We start from the raw sequence: 16098 nt of genomic DNA on the forward strand, positions 1-16098 counted from the left end.
GCTGACCCAGAGGCCTTTATCTTTATCTCCCCTTTTCATCCCTCTCTGCGTGGTCAGCAGGTTGGCATCAGTTCATTCCCTCGAGACATACAAAGGTCAAGTTTTTTGCTCTGATGAATATTTTCCAGCAATATCTATTCCAGAACCTCCCTGTTTGGCCAGACACCAGAGATTACCCCTTGTCCGTATGTGGTAGTTAACCATTTTCCAAAAGCTTTCAGATTTATAAAGATGGTTCTGGGGGAACTCACAAGATACTAAATTTCCTCATTCAACCACAGAATCATATTTGACCGCTTTAGTAGAAAATGAAATTGGATACTAAGCTCTTGAAAAAATATATATATTAAAAGTCCATGTATGTGGTGATGGCTCATGCCTGTAATCACAGCACTTTGGGAGGACAAGGCAGGTGGATCACTTGAGGTCAGGAGTTTGAGACCAACCTGGCCAACATGGTAAAACCCTGTCTCTACTAGAAATATAAAAGTTAGCCAGACGTGGTGGCAAGTGCCTGTACTCCTAGCTACTTTGGAGGCTGAGGCAGGAGAATCACTTGAGCCCAGGAAGCAGAGGTTGCAGTGAGCCAAGATCACACCACTATACTCTAGCCTGGGCAACAGAGCCAGACTCCATCTTTAAAAAAAAAAAAAAAATGTCTGTGTTATGTGAAAGATCATACCTCTCTGCCTTTACTCCAAGCTCAGTTTACAGTACTCACGAAGACCAACGTGACCTACATTAAGATTTTTCATTCAGCCAGACGCAGTGGCTCTTGCCTGTAATCCCAGCACTTTGGGAGGCCAAGACTAAAGGATCACTTGCAGCCAGGAATTCAAGACCAGTCTGGGCAACATAGTGAGACCCTGTCCTACAAAAAATTTAAAAAGTTAGCCGGGCATAGTGACATAAACCTGTAGTCCTAGCTACTGGGGAGGCTGAGGCAGGAGGATCACTTGAGCCTAGGAGGTCGAAGCTGCAGTGTGCTAGTTTCATGCCACTGCACTCCAGCCTAGGTGACAAAGCAAGACCCTGTCTCTAAAAAAAAAAAAAAGACTTCACTGGGTAAGTAAGCTTTACTGAGCACCTTGAAGGGCAAGGCAGGACACTAGGTGCCGGAGGTAGAGAACCATGGTTCTTTCCATGCTGCTGTATGGGGGAAGGCACATATGCAGCCACCTCGGCACAGTAAAGAACAAAACAAAATGGTATGATGAGAGAAAAGGATCCCCCTGGTGAGAACAAAGGAAAAGAACATAGTCCCAGTGGAAAGGACACAAATGAGTTTAGGAAGAGGTTGGCGGTTGTCATCTGGTCTTCCCGAGTGGGCACAGAAACTCCAGGCTTATGTCATAGTGTGGTCAAATGCATGCCACTTTCCAACAATCACAAACACAGGAGAGGTGCAAGAGGCCAGGTCCCATGCTACAAAGTCCTGACTGACTGCCAGGCTAGGTGAACTGGACTTTGTATGCATCAACAAGGAGCACAAGGGGAAGTCATAGTCCAACTGGCTTTGGTGGGACGGGAATATGGGGGCGGAGAAGAGGCTGCTGAATGATCCACTGAGGGCTGACACAGCAGAGCTAACGTGGCCATGGAAGGAAAATAAGCAGATATTTGAGAAGCACAGGTCTGGTACAGATGACAGGGATGTGCAACCACATATGAAAGGGTGAGGAAGGAGGGGAGGCTGACTCTGAGCGTGAATTTTATGTGTGAACACTTAGTTGCAATCCATGGACTGCCTGGTTTTTGCTACTTAAGACTTCATTGTGGTTATTATTCACATCTTGCATCGAGCCCTTGTTTTAAACTTTTAAACATCCTTAAGGTAAGTGGGGGAGTTATTTCAACCGTCCTTTTACAGATAACAGAACCAAGCCTTGGAGGCTGTGACCTGAACAGGGGAGCCAACAGAGATGGGACAGGACCCTGGCAGAGTCCTCACCATACAATCAAATGAAACAGGAAGATAGCTCAAACCAGTCCTAGTGGCATGTTTCTGGGGCAAATGGGACACAGCTCATAGAACTCTACACCTTCAGCTGCAATGGAAGGTGGTTTGCTGATAATGCCCATTCTAAAAGCAAATGGAAAGCTCCCACACTGTGTTGAATTTTTTTAAATGGATGCGCAAGAGTTAAATCTTAGATCTTTGGTTGAACTAAATTACCTTTAGCAGGTGCTATTTTCAGACCTCAAGCTTTCCCATCATAAAGTTTAAAAAAGAACGATTTGTCTAAAAAGCAGGTAGAGATATTCATTGACAAGGGCTTAGATGTTTTAGGATTTTAATGTTCTTTACATATTCAACATAAAATACTGACAATAGATAAACAATAGGGGAAAGACTTTTCAGCAAAGTATCACTCTCGTCATCAAACATTACAAAGAAAACAGTCAAGAGAACAAAGGATAGGGTAATTTAACAGAAATGTTTAGTTTAATGGCATAATTGAAAAACAATCAACCAATCAACTTTCTCTTCTACCTCTGGAAAGAACAGTAAAAATGAATCAAGAACTTCTAGATCTTTTTCATAAAACAGCTTAAAAAGAGGAAGAGGAGGGCTGAGGAGGGGGTGCAACTGTTGCTAATGGAATAATGCACAAGGTCAAGGATTTAATAAATTCTAAAAGTGTCTACATGTATCAGTGATAACCGTATTATTAGAAATATAAATGTATAGAGATATAAAGTATATGGTATTAGAAACAGACCTTGCTAATAGAAACATATATAAAGTATGTCACTTCTCTTGTGATAACAGTATAAAGATCGATCTACAGTTTGCCCTTTGCCTGGTACTCTTAAACCGCTCCTTCAATGGTCAATGTTGACCTTGAATCAACAGCCGCTGAACCCAGGAGACCCCACAGATGTCTAGATTCAGCACCTAGAAGGCCCCACCTACCCTCTATGCTGTGTGTTCCCATGACTCCAGAAATAATTAATTGCAACTTGCATTATTAAGTCCACAGGCAAGTTTGAAATCTAACTAGAAAAAGTAGCAGCAAAAGCAAAATAAGCAGGAATTTGTTAGAAAAGCAACAAGAAGGTTTCTTAAAATGTTTCCAGTTCAAGTCAGAATTAAGGTGAACATTAGGTCCCACCAGCTTTACAGAGCCGTAGATGTTTTGCTGTTCTTTCAAAAAAGAAGAATCTACAATAAACATGTTCATTTAAGAAAAATACTGTGTTTGTTAACTCTTTGTAGCCATCCGCAAGTTACTTTAAACTTTGTATGTTGTTCAGGAACAGAGTATATCCTGGTTAGGATGTGTTCATAGCTGATGCATCTCCAAAAAATTTTTCATGAAGGCGGCCAGCTTCTGAACATCTTCAATCGTGACAGCATTATACAGAGAGGCCCGGATGCCTCCCACAGACCTAGAATGACCAAAGATCCAGGCATTGAGAACAAAAATGTCTAATTTAGCACCAAAACGACTTTTTCTAGCCACTGTCTCCTGAGAGTTGCAGCACCTGAGACCATCGTTTCCAGTCTCCGACCTAAAAACTCCCGACACCTGGCACAGAGCTTCACGCGTCTCAGTCATCAGAAAATTCTTCCTTAAGCTGTGAAGGTTCACCATGCTCACATTTAACTGAGAGTCATTCGAACTATTCACTCTTAGCAAAGAAAGAAAACAAGATGGGAGGGAGAGAAGATAAGCTGGAAGAAGATAGCGATTCTGTTCACCATTCATGAGCCTGCCGTGACAGTGCCAGCAAGATGGGGGCCAGGCATCTCCCTGCTGCTCTTCTTATGTGAGGACATTTATTTTTCATAGAGCATGCAAGACTAGCTACTAATTTGATGTTCAGTTGGAATAATAATGATGCTCTACCTTCGGAACAGAGTGGTGCTGGCCTCATCAGAGATGGAATGGCAACCTCTGTGCTATACGAGCAGTGTAAGAGATTTTTCAAAGGTAATTTTGCCAAAACCCCCATGGAAGATGGAGCACCATTATACTCTCAGCTGGGGAATTACACAAAGGGTTCCATAAACAACAGGAAGAAGGCACATCCTTATAACAGCTGGGTTGGCCCAACAAAGTACATAACTGCCACTCCAAGCTAAGCAGGCTCCTAGAGATTTGTTTTATTCTGCATTTGAAAAACTAAGCTAATTCTTTGCCAAGCTTGTGGATTGCAGATGTACTCACCTATGCCCTTTCAAGGACAACATATTGAGTTCAAGAGCTTTATCAAGAAATCTTTTTTCTAAAGCATCATCTCCTTTGGCATTGCCAATGCGGAATGGAATATTCATCTTGCTTCTATTTTGGGGCTCCACTGGACATCTGAAAAACATGTTCTTTATTCCAGCTACTTTTCTGAAATGTATGGGTTGTCATAAACAAATCAACAGATTTTTAAAAACACTTCCTAGATGCAAGCAGAAGATTTTTTTAAAAACAAAAAACAAAAAATCTGCCCCAGCACATTTATTGTTTACTTAAGGAAACCAAACTCTTGCATATGGAACAGTGGGTTATCATCCCCTTGTATGACTTATACTTAATTTCCATCAGCCTCAGTTTCCTCACCTGAAAACTGGGAATAGTAATATCTCCATTTCAGACTAGTTGTGACAGTTTAGTGGCACTACATATATGAAGCTTCCAACACATAGCAGCCGCACGGCAAATGTGACTGACCTCTTTCTCTGCAAGGCTGCAGAGAAATGATAAGTTGGTCCTATAGTGGCTGTAAGGCAAAAATAATGAGCAGCAACTTTAAAGGACTTACCATGGTATTGCTCCAAGCTGTGTGACCTTGAGCACGTTACTTAACCTCTCTGCTATGCCTCACTTTCCTCATCTGAACAGTCGTAATAATAGAGGAACCTCTCAACCACCTCAAGTTGTCATAAGCATTAAATAAGTCAGTATTTATAGAGAATTTTTGTGGCCCATTTAAAAATAAGAAGAGGTGGAATCTAATTTTCCATCTTTTGAATCTGAGCTGGCCTTTTGACTGGCTTTGGCCAAGAGATTACAACAGACTCTTTGCAACTTCCAAGCTTAGGCCTCAAGAGACCTTACAGCCTCTCTTCCTACTCTCTTAAAATATCACTGTCATGGTGGCTCACACCTGTAATCCCAGCACTTTGGGAGGCCGAGGCGGGTGGATCATGAGGTCAGGAGTCTGAGACCAGCCTGACCAACACGGTGAAACCCCTGTCTCTACTAAAAAAATTAAAAAATTAAAAAAATTAGCTGGGCATGGTGGCGCATGCCTGTAATCCCAGCTACTCAGGAGGCTAAGGCAGGAGAATTGCTTGAACTCGGGAGGCAGAGATTGCCGTGAGCCAAGATTGCACCAGAGTACTGCAGCCTGGGTGACAGAGCAAGACTCTGTCTCAAAAAAAAAAATATATATATATATATATGTATTGCTGTATTGCTGTCACTTAAGCATGTCTGAGCTAGCGTGCTGGAAATAAGTGTCCCAGCCAACAGCCAGCACCAACTGCCAGATTATGTGAAACCACTGTAGACCATCTGGCTCAAACCAATAACTAGATGATGACTTCAGTAGAATGAGACATCCCAAGACCAGCAGAAGAACCCCCTAGCTGAGCTCAGCCCAACCTGCTGACCCAAAAAACTACAAGCAAGAGAATGGTGGTTGTTTTCAGTCGCTTAAGTTTTTAAGGTGTTCTATGATGCAGAAATAAATAACTGACACAATTTAAAACTGTGTCTGCAACACACTAAATGCTATATAAGTACCTGTTGATACATTTATCTTTTAAAAATTTTTTATTTTTAATTTTTCTGGGTACATAGTAGGTGTATGTCTTTATGGGAATAAATTCATCTTTTTATTCCCAGCACCTTGCATAAGGTACATATCGACTCTCAAAAATGATTATGAGTGAATTTTTGTCTAGGAAAGGTTCGTGTTTGACTTCAGTTTCTGCTTTGGAAAATAAGCAGCCAAAATTATTTTTCACTGGCAACCAAAGGAGACAAATGGAAGAGTAGCTGACATTACTCTGCAATTAAAAAAAAAAAAAAGGCACAATGTGTAATAATCCTCTCTTTCTCTCTTTCCCTTTGCTCAAGTATATCCTATTTTATTCTTACACTTCTACGGGTAGAATTCATTAAAATTACAGCAAATAAAGGCAGTGTGAGAGGCCCCCTAAGGGCACATCCATAATTCTTATTAAAGTTAATGAGAGTCTATAACATACCTTTGAGCAAAAGAGAGGCCAAAGGGGAAACCAAATATGTGGAAAAGATTTTGAGCCTGAATTCCAGGCCCCACTATTTGAAGTGGTAGGTTTCATGGCTGATGTTGAAATTAAACATTCAGCGGCTACCCTCTTTTGATATTCCACTGCCTCAGGTTCCCAATGTGAGGCTCCAATCAGAGAGGTGGAGCAACAAAAAGCACATTTAACTTAAGAGAAAAAAAAATTGAAAGCAGGAAGAATTAAGCATCTGTATTTACAGTTCCTCTCCCTCCAACTTACCCATCCTATCATGAAAGTAGAAGATATCACAAAGCAATAATGTCATAAAAGCAAGAAATTAAAGACTAAATTGTCATGCAACAAATATTTATGCACTACCCATGGGAGAATGTCTCTAGTATGGGGCTGGGGGTAGAAAAAAAGATGAAAGGAAATTAACTGCTCCCAATCTACAGACAGATAGCTCCGGAGGGAATCACAATTATATGTAAGAAGTGCTGTAACAGCCAAGGGCTGCAAAGGCAGAGATGCCAGATAAGGAATTATGCAGAGGCAAGGTTGACAGCTTTCAGGGGAGGGGACACAGCGTGGTTACAACAGATGAGAAGGAAGGGCATCTGGCAGACAGCTGCATCTGCAAAGGCACAAAGGCTTCCAGCAAGTCCGCTGACTTAACTGAAGCACTGGCTTCCTGGCTGGGGTGGCTGGGAAGACCCACAGGGCCAGGGCTGTGGAGTGCCCTGCTGGGAACTGGACTGGATCCTTCAGCAATGAGGAGTAATCCAGTTTGTATAACAAAATGTGGTCTGTGTTTTAGAAAAACAATTATAGCACACAGAGGAGAGACTGGGGGGTGAAGAAACTGGGAACCCACAGAGCTGCTGGAAAGCTTTTATGAAGAACTTTTTAGGGTTCCAGTATCTAATATGGCCACAGTAGTCTAAAATGACCAAAGTCATTTTTTTCCACCTTTAGGAAGCTACATGGGAACAACCAGATCACACAGCCCTGATGCTACTGTGCATGTGAATGAACCTGTTTTCTGCTTCATTCCTGAAGGATGCACGTCTATTTTGGATTGTATATTGTGTTTGTGTATTTACGCTTTGATTCATAGTAATGTCTCATGTTATGGGTTTGCACTGAACACAAACTGTAAACTAAAAAAAGGAAATGGCTGAAAAAACAAAAAAAATAAAAATAAAAACTTTCTAGGTCAAAAGAGCTAGGGCCTGTACCAAGGTGCCGGCACTGAGGAGCTTCAAGCATGGGCGGCAAACTCAAAGCCAGCAGGTCCCCGCACTACTCACATGAATGAATAGGACGGGCCGGTGTGGAAGGTGCAAACGAGCTCTCACATTTTAAACGTGGAGGACTAGTCTGAAAAAGAGGCTCTCTCTTTTTTTTTCCTGAAACATATGGCTGTCTCTCTCAAATTTTCTTTTTCCCAATTTCAGAGGCACATGGATTATGGAATAAGAAACCAGATCTCTAAGTATCTTCCAAGAGCCCAATCTTGGCTCCAATTGTGTTTTTAAACACTGGTGACCCCTGTCAAGCACCACTGTGGGCTGGATCTAGCTCCTGCTCCCCAGTGAGCAGTCCCGGGAGTTAACACCAAATTTCAGAGGTGAGCAAGTCTGTTGTTTGAATGCGTTGAGGGGTGAGGTAGGAGAAGGGGCCAAGGTAGACTGAGGCTATGTGGGCTATGGATGGGCATGGAACCAGCTGGTAATCCCAGGGCTGCAAATATTTAAGGAGAAAGTCCAAGTGGGAGCCAAGGAAAGAGCCACGCTTCCCAACGTCTAGGTGGAGCACAGAGAAGATGTCAACAGGCGTTCTGGGAAAGCAGTTTCATGGCCAGAGAAACTTAGGGAAGCTGCATTCACAGAGCTAGGCAGACCTCCTCATTTCTGACTTCCTGAAGCCTCTCAAGGGCTCAGCGACCACATAAATGAGGAACCTCCAGGAGATCAGACAGGAATGCAGTGATCCCCCATGACTGAAAAACGCTTCCTATTGCGGGGATGAGAGTTCCAGACAGTCCCCAAGGAGACATGCTGCTCAGAGACACACCGAGACTTCCCAAGGTACTGGAGGAGGGGAACATGGCGGAGGTACACCATGGCGGAGGTACACAAAGGTGGCAAGGCTCAGAAGGGAACGCAAGAAAGTCACAGGAGATGAGAAGGCGATGAAGAAACATCACTCCACCGTCAGGCCCCTCTGAAAGGATGTGTCAGATACACAGGCAATGCGAAAGAAGAGTACGTGAAGAGAAGCCCACCAAATGTAACCCTATGTAGGCCTCTCCTTACTGCCTGGTTTTGTCAACAAAAAATTAATTTTAAATTTGTACACGATTATGAAAATTTAGAATAAAAATACGAAGATCTGCCACCCTTCTTCCCACAGAGGTGGCTACCCTAACGGTCTGCTGTGCATTCCTCAGGATCGTTTTAGATACACACATGTACATCTGTGTGTATATGCGAGTATACATCTATGTGTGTCTATGTGTATATACGTATTGATATATAACTGTTGTAGATTTTTTGTTTTTGTTTTTGTTTGAGACAGGGTCTCACTCTGTCACCCAGGTTGGAGTGTGGTGGTCCAATCTCAGCCTCCTGCAGCCTCGACCTCCTGGGATCAAGCGATCCTCCCGCCTCAGCTTCCCAAGTAGCTGGGACTATAGGCACGCACCACCACACCCGGCTAATTTTTTTTATTATTATTATTTGTAGAGACGAGATCTCACTATGTTGCCCAGGCTGGTCTCGAACTCCTTGGAGGTCAAACAATTTTCCCACCTTGGACTCCCAAAGTGCTAGGATTACAAGCATCAGCCACTGTACCTGGCCTTGTTGTAGTTTTTAAAGACTCATAGATTTGTCTTTTTCTATATTTGCTCTTGCTCCTTTTGGTCTGATGACGTAACACAGTCATCTTCCCATGTCTGTTAAGAGACTCGCTTCATCCTTCTCAATGCAGTTATTCCATATTACCCACAGATCCCAATTTATTTCATCAGACCCCTACTGATGGGCATGTCTCCATATTTTCACCATTACATCCTACATTGGACTTGCTGGTTCCTAATTTTGTGCACACCACTGTACCCAGGCAGAGTGCCTGGGAAAAAAATTAAGGGCATCAGGAACAAAATAAGAAAGCATAGAAGGAATTCTGCCAGAAGGGTAAATGTGTAGACATAAAAATCCTTGGTCAAAGCGCATGTAAGTTTTGAATTATAATGAGTGCTGCAATCTCATTATAATTCAAATTTGTCCAGATTTATACTCCAAATTTGTCCAGATTTATACTCTCAGCAAAAGTGCATCCCCTCACTGGCACCAGATGTTATCAATCCTTTTAATGTCTGCAGATCAAAGGCAAAACATATCTCACGGTTTTAATCTGCATGTCCTAAGGAACTAATGAAGGTGGCATCTTTCCATTTGTCTATGAGGCAGCTTGCATTTCTTCTGAGTTGTTTCCTCATACTGTTAGCAACCACCACACCCCCACTTTTATTTCTTTATCCTTTTTCATTCATCTGTGGGTTCTTGCCTATATTAAGGATAGTAACCTTTATGTGTTATATACTACAAAATCTTTCTCATTCTGTAATTTTTAAGTCTGTTTATGATGTCTTAAGCCATATAAAAATTTTAAATGTTCATGTCATTAAATATGTCATTCTTTTACTTTATGGCTTAAGTTGTATGGCCTCTTTAAGGCCTTCTGCACTCCTAGACTTAGATAGCAGCAGAGGTTCTGGAACGAGCCTTCCAGCCCCATGTTCATAGCCTGGCTGCTCCCACTTCCCAGCTGCATCCTTGTCCTATCTGTGCTTCTGCTGCATAGGCTCAGTGTCTACTTCACAGGGTTGTGATGACAACAAAAGGCATTCACAAGTGTAAGGTGCCTAGGACTCTGCCTGCTTCATTTTATTTTAGGGTCTTCACTAGACCCATCACGTGCCTCCTCCTCTTTCCTAAGGCCTGGTAGCCACATAAGGTGATAAAGGTGACCTCAGATCCAGACATGGAATCTGTCACTTGCACATCCTTATATAATAAAATAAATATCTATTATATACTTATAGAATTAATTATATTACAAAAGCTTGTATTATATAAGCACTGTGTGTCAGGAATATCATAATTGCTTTACATAACAATAACCACAAATAATGCTATTAAAAGCTAACATGCAAGGAATGCTTCCTATGTGCCAAGCACTGTTTCTAGCACTTTATACAAATTAACCAGCACAAGAGTCCTCAATCCTTAATGTAAAAATGCTCTCAATCCTTATATTATGTACTCTTGATTCAGAAGCATTTCCTTTTAATTCTCTTGACAATTTTAAGAAGTACGTATCATTACCTCCATGGTACAGATGAGAAAACTGTGGCTTAGAGCAGTTAGGTCACTTGCGCAAGGTCACATGCACCGCAGTGGCAAAGTGAGGCTTCTAAGCCCAAGATGCTAAACAGCCCACGTGGGCTCAATATGGAGTCAGTCAGCACAGTGTGGGTGACTGGGCTATGGAATCAACCCGGAGGCTTTGAAGGTTGTCTTATCTAGTCCCAGAATTCCCTGCCAAGGTCACCAGCAGGGCCGGTGAAACCCCCAGCAAACAACCTGGAACCATGTTAAGTAAAGGAGCTGGCTTACGAGTCAGGGGGCATGGAGGTGGGGAGGGATGCATCTTCTCAGAGACAAAAATGAGGAGCAAAGGTGGTGGTAAATTGCAAATTCTAATTCTAGGTATTCCTCTTTAAAATGCACGCCTCCCATGGGGCCATGTTGCTCCACTATTTCCATAGTTCCAAAGAAAAGAAGACTTTCCTGAAAACCTAAGTGCGTTCAGGCACAGCCTGGGAGTCTCCAGCTGTAAACAGAGGAGAGACAGAGTAGAGCCTCCTTTCTACTCCAGTAACAAGGTTCCACAGGACACCAAGCGTCTGGGATGACGCTTTCCAGGCAGGCAGCCGACGGGGTGCTGGGAGTTCCCAGAAAGAGGTTTATTCTGAAAAAGGACCGGAAGTCCTGGGTCAAGGCAGTTCATAAATGAGTGAAGAGCTCTGGGTGTGAAGGGTGACCAGATTCCCCAGGAGATGACCCGCCTGCAACATTAGTTTGGCAGACTGCCTGCTGGGAGAGGCCCAGGTTGAGTGCTTGAAGTTAAAGGACCTAGGGGCGGCGGGGGGGATTCAGGAGATTCCCAGAATTCCTTCTATGCTTTCTTATTTTGTTCCTGATGCCCTTAATTTTTTTCCCAGTGGTATCACCGTTCTTTCTGTCCTCTAATATCATGTCTACACATCTCCTGAGAAATATGTAGAGCTAAAAGCTAATAGAAAAACTGGTCTCCCATCCACTATAACCACCAAGTGCTTTTACTCACATTCAGGTTCTCAGCACTTTTTAGGAAGCCAGGGAAGATGATTTATTCTTCTCGGTCTTCCAGGAGCCTAGAACAAGACTAGTCTACAGAGTGGGTGCTCAGGAGTCATTTTATGGATGGATGGATGGATGGATGGATGGTAGGTGGGAGAATGGATGAGTGGATGGATGGATGGATGGATGGATGGATGGATGGATGGATGGACAAGTGGGTAGACGGATGGATAGGTAGGTGAATGGACAGATGAGTGGGTGGGTAGATGGGTGGATGAATGAGATGGATGGATGGATGGATGGATGGATGGATGGATGGATAGATAGATAGACGGTGATATGGAAGGTGGATGGATAGGAAGGAGTGGATGGATGGATAGGTGGGTGGTGGAATGGATGGATGGGTGGACAGATGGAGGGATGGATGGATGGATGGATGGATGGATGGATGGATGGATGGATGGATGAGTGAATGGGTAGATGGATGGAATGGAATGGATAGATGGAAGGGTGGATGGATGGATGGATGGATGGGAATGGAATGGTGGATGGTGGATGGGTGAATGGGGAGTTGGGTGAATAGGTAGGTGGAAGGATGGATGGGTAATGGATGGTAGATGGATGAGTGAGTGGGTGAATGGATGGATAGGTAGGTGGGTGGTGGATGAATAGATGGATAGGTGGGTCAGTGGGATGGATGAATGGATGACAGGATGAATGTATAGGTGAATGAGTGGACAGATGGATGAATGAATGAATGAATGAGTGAATGAGTGGATGGATAGATGGGTAGGTAGGTGGATGGGTGGGTGAGTAGATGAATGAATGAATAAATAGGTGGACTAAACACATTCTCACATGCTTCCACAGACCTTCCTTCGAATCCCAGCATAAGCCATCCCCTTCAAGCAGCCCATACTCTGCTCCCCAAACACACTGTACACTCTTCCCTCAGTGCCTTTGCAGGGATGATTCTAACCTTTCTAAAGGTTAGAACTCTAAACCTTTCTGCCCTCTTCTCTGCCTAATTCTACTCATGACCAGGGCTCATAATAAGCTGATGCAAAAGCCCTCTCTTCACCTCCAACCAAACAGTATCCCCTTTTCCAGGCTCACGCCACATTCTTTAGCCCTTGGCTATGAAATCCTTGGATACCTACTGCTAATTGTGCATGTTAAATGGCTTCAGTGAGCACAGGCAGGGTATCCTGGCCTCCCGACTCACACATCAAGGTACAGGGTGGAAGTTTCCCCAGCACTGAGCCCCCAGCCTGCACTTGCTTCTCTGTTGCACAGAACCAGAGAACAGGCAGTAATGCAGAGTGTGTATCCCTTCCCCAAGATGGTAGCTGGGAAAGGAACCCAAAGGCCAAGGCATCCTGCCAAGCCTAACTCCCCCGGGCTTGCAGCTGGAGGAGGACCACTGCATGCCAAGAGCTCACAAAAGCAGGCAATAAGCATTGCAAGAACAAAGGTGGCAGCAGCATGCCATCCAAAAAGTACACCAGCACTGCCCACCCATGGGTGGTTATGGAGATGTGTTAGTTAAATCTTGGCTAAAAAGTACAATTCTAAGTTAGGATTGAGGCATCATTTTGTTTGTCCCATGTGGCCACTGAATTATCTGAGAGAGGACAAATTTCCAACTTACCATCAAGCAGATGTTTTTGTTACAATAGACTGAACCCCAAAGAGCAATGACCACTAAGAAGGGGGTTCTCAGTTTGATGGGTTTAAGCATTTATGTATATGTGTAGGTGCACATACATGCACACAGTGGAAAGTCTGGTCTTTGTATACCTGTACCCACCCTTAAGGGAAAGGGAAAAGCAAATGGAGATACCACCTGTTATACTTCTCTGCATCCAAGGCACTGCACCAGGTGCTTCCCATCTGGCATTTTGGTGAAGGGCCCAATGCTGTGGATTGAATGGTGACCCTGAAAAGGTATGCCCATGTCCAAACCCCCAGAATCTATCTGTGAATATGACCTATTTGGAAAAAATGGCCTTTGCAGATGTCATTACGTGAAGGATCTCGACGTGAGATGATCCTGGATTATCTGGATAGGCCCTAAATCCAAAGACCTCTCTTTTTAAGAGACAGAAGGGAAGACACGGCAGAAAGGAGAAGGCCATGTGAAGACAGATGTGGAGGCTGGAGTGATGCAGCCACAAATCAAGGACCACCTGGAGCCACTAGACGCTGAAGGAGGCAAGGCATGGCTCTCTGGAGGGAACAAAACTCTGCTGACACTTTGATTTTGAACTTCTGGCCCCAGAAGAGTGAGAATAAGTCTTCTGATGTTTTGAGCCACTAAGTCTGTAGCACTTTATTACGCCAGCCCCAGGACACTAATACAAGACCCACACATTTTCTGCGAAATTCCCAGATGCAGGGCTAGTGGGTAAGACATACTCAATAATCATTTGGTCATGGAAATATTTAAACTGGAGTCAACCCCATGCCAAAGCCAATTCCATTCACAGACTCTGGGATAACAGCATCTGTCTTATAATAAGGAAAGGAGTAAACTTTCTTAAAAAGGGAAATAACGCAGAAGAGGAGGCCAGGAGTGAGTATTTATCCCAAAGATCTCTAACAGGAGTCCTTAAATTGACACATTCCAGAAAGTACATGTGTTTTTTCCCGGAAAATGCACAAAGCAAGCAGGGAGTAGACAGGACCTACCCCGGGGGTGAACTGAGATTCTTCCCCAGGGTGATGTCTTTGGTGTGAGAAACACACTACCCACTGGAACACAGGTCCCAAAGCCTGAGAGCCCCGGGATGGGGCACAGGAGGGAAGAACTCACCACCCATTCCCTTATTCATGGAGCCCAGGACCACCCACACTCACCAGCATTTTAATGTCTCAGAGAAAGGTGAATATGTCCACTTTTCAAAGGCACACAGTATATATATGGTTTTAAATTCACAAGAGGTAAAAGAGCAGATAAAATCCATTGACTTACATGTAGAATCCTTGAGAATTATCAATAATCTCATAAATCATTTGAGATTTGATGGAGCTAAGCTTCTCCATGGCCGCGGCACCTCCATTGTTTTTAATCCACTCCAGGACCAAGCCCATGACGTAGATGCTAAAATGAAGATTTTTAAAAAATCCGTTTAGCTCATCTTTGCAAAAGTAGAAGTATATTCAAGCAAACTGCTGTTTAAGTTCCATTAAAACAGACTGAAAGGCATTATTTGAAACAGACAAGACAGTCAGGTGCAGTGGCTCACACCCATAATCCCAGCACTTTGGAAGACTAAGGCGGAAGGATCGCTTGAAGCCAGGAGTTGGAAACCAGCCTAGGCAACATAGCAAGACCCATCTCCGTAAAAAATGAAAAATTATTTGGGCGTGATAGCATGTGCCTATAGTCCCAGCTACTTGGGAGGCAGAGCAGGGAGGAATGCTTGAGCCCAGGGGTTTGAGGTTGCAGTGAGCTATGATCACACCAATGCACTCTAGCCTGGGTGACAGAGTGAGACCCTGTCTCCAAAAATAAAATAAAGAAAATACACAAGACAAAAGCAGGGCTTGTGTGAACAACAGCATGTCATCAAGCAAGGACTAGAGTCAATCCAATTCTAGACCCCTGAGGGCCATTCAGAAAAAGGTTTAATGAGATTTTTCACTAAACGTCGTATCAATCCCTCCTTGTCCAGCTCAAGCCCTAATGTAAACTCTTCTTGACACCAAAACACACTTCCTTATCTCCACCAGAAGGCATCAGCAGACCCCAATCCTGCCCCGACCCAGAGCAAGCTCTTCACTTCCTGAACTCCCAGAGCACCTTGCCCATATTTCCTGCATCGTTTTTTTCCACTTGTTCCTTTATTTTAAGTTTCTGTGTGCCTGTGGTTTGGCCTCTGTGGTCTTAGAAGGCTAGAAGCCCACACTGTTCATCTTTTCTACCCACAGCCTTAGCACAGTGCCTTCCAGCCAGCAGAGAGCACTGTGGCAGAGTGGTTAAAAGGATGGGTTCCCCGTCCCAGTCCTGACTCCCGTCGCAGGGCAGCCACTCACTAACAGACTACCCAGGATTAGTCACCTCAGCTTTCCCATCTGGAACCAGGAGATTCACCTACCAGTGGTGGACACGTGGCATTTTATCCACCCTGCTCTTCCCAACTCCACCCTCCAGCCAGTATGCAGGTCCAGCAAGGCCCCTGACTCCCTGGTCTCAGAGTTGGGCATGGGACCTAACTGGGCCAATCAGGGCCTTCCTTGAGATTTTCTCAATTGGGAGTGGGGAGAAAGAGTGAGGAGAGTAGAAAAAGGGGCAGAATATTAGTGCAACTGCGAGACAGGATATGAGAGCCCTAGGGAATCATGTTTCTAGGAAACATCTGAAGAAGACCCATCTGAAAATGAAACCAACATTCCCGCTGAGAGAAACCAGGATCAGAAGTGGAGAGCAGATGGAGGAGGATTCGTGTCCCTGGTTCCAGGAAGTCC

General features: G+C 43.9%; 1 protein-coding gene across 3 annotated transcripts in view; it reads right to left on the reverse strand.

The window, feature by feature from the left end:
- Window positions 1-2277: 2277 nt before the first annotated feature.
- PSAT1 (phosphoserine aminotransferase 1) overlaps window positions 2278-16098 on the reverse strand; it is a 33470-nt gene continuing 19649 nt past the window's right edge. For all 3 annotated transcript variants that reach the window (XM_003919539.5, XM_021927567.2, XM_021927566.2), the window contains exons 7-9: window positions 14603-14731; window positions 4176-4313; window positions 2278-3393 (exon numbers count right to left, since the gene is read on the reverse strand). In XM_003919539.5, coding sequence (XP_003919588.2) covers window positions 3288-3393; window positions 4176-4313; window positions 14603-14731 — 373 coding nt within the window. In that variant the 3' untranslated portion in view covers window positions 2278-3287. The remainder of the gene's footprint in view (window positions 3394-4175; window positions 4314-14602; window positions 14732-16098) is intronic.

This window comes from Papio anubis, chromosome 13 (genome assembly GCF_008728515.1).
Source record: "Papio anubis isolate 15944 chromosome 13, Panubis1.0, whole genome shotgun sequence".
In the NCBI taxonomy this organism is placed as follows: domain Eukaryota; kingdom Metazoa; phylum Chordata; class Mammalia; order Primates; family Cercopithecidae; genus Papio; species Papio anubis.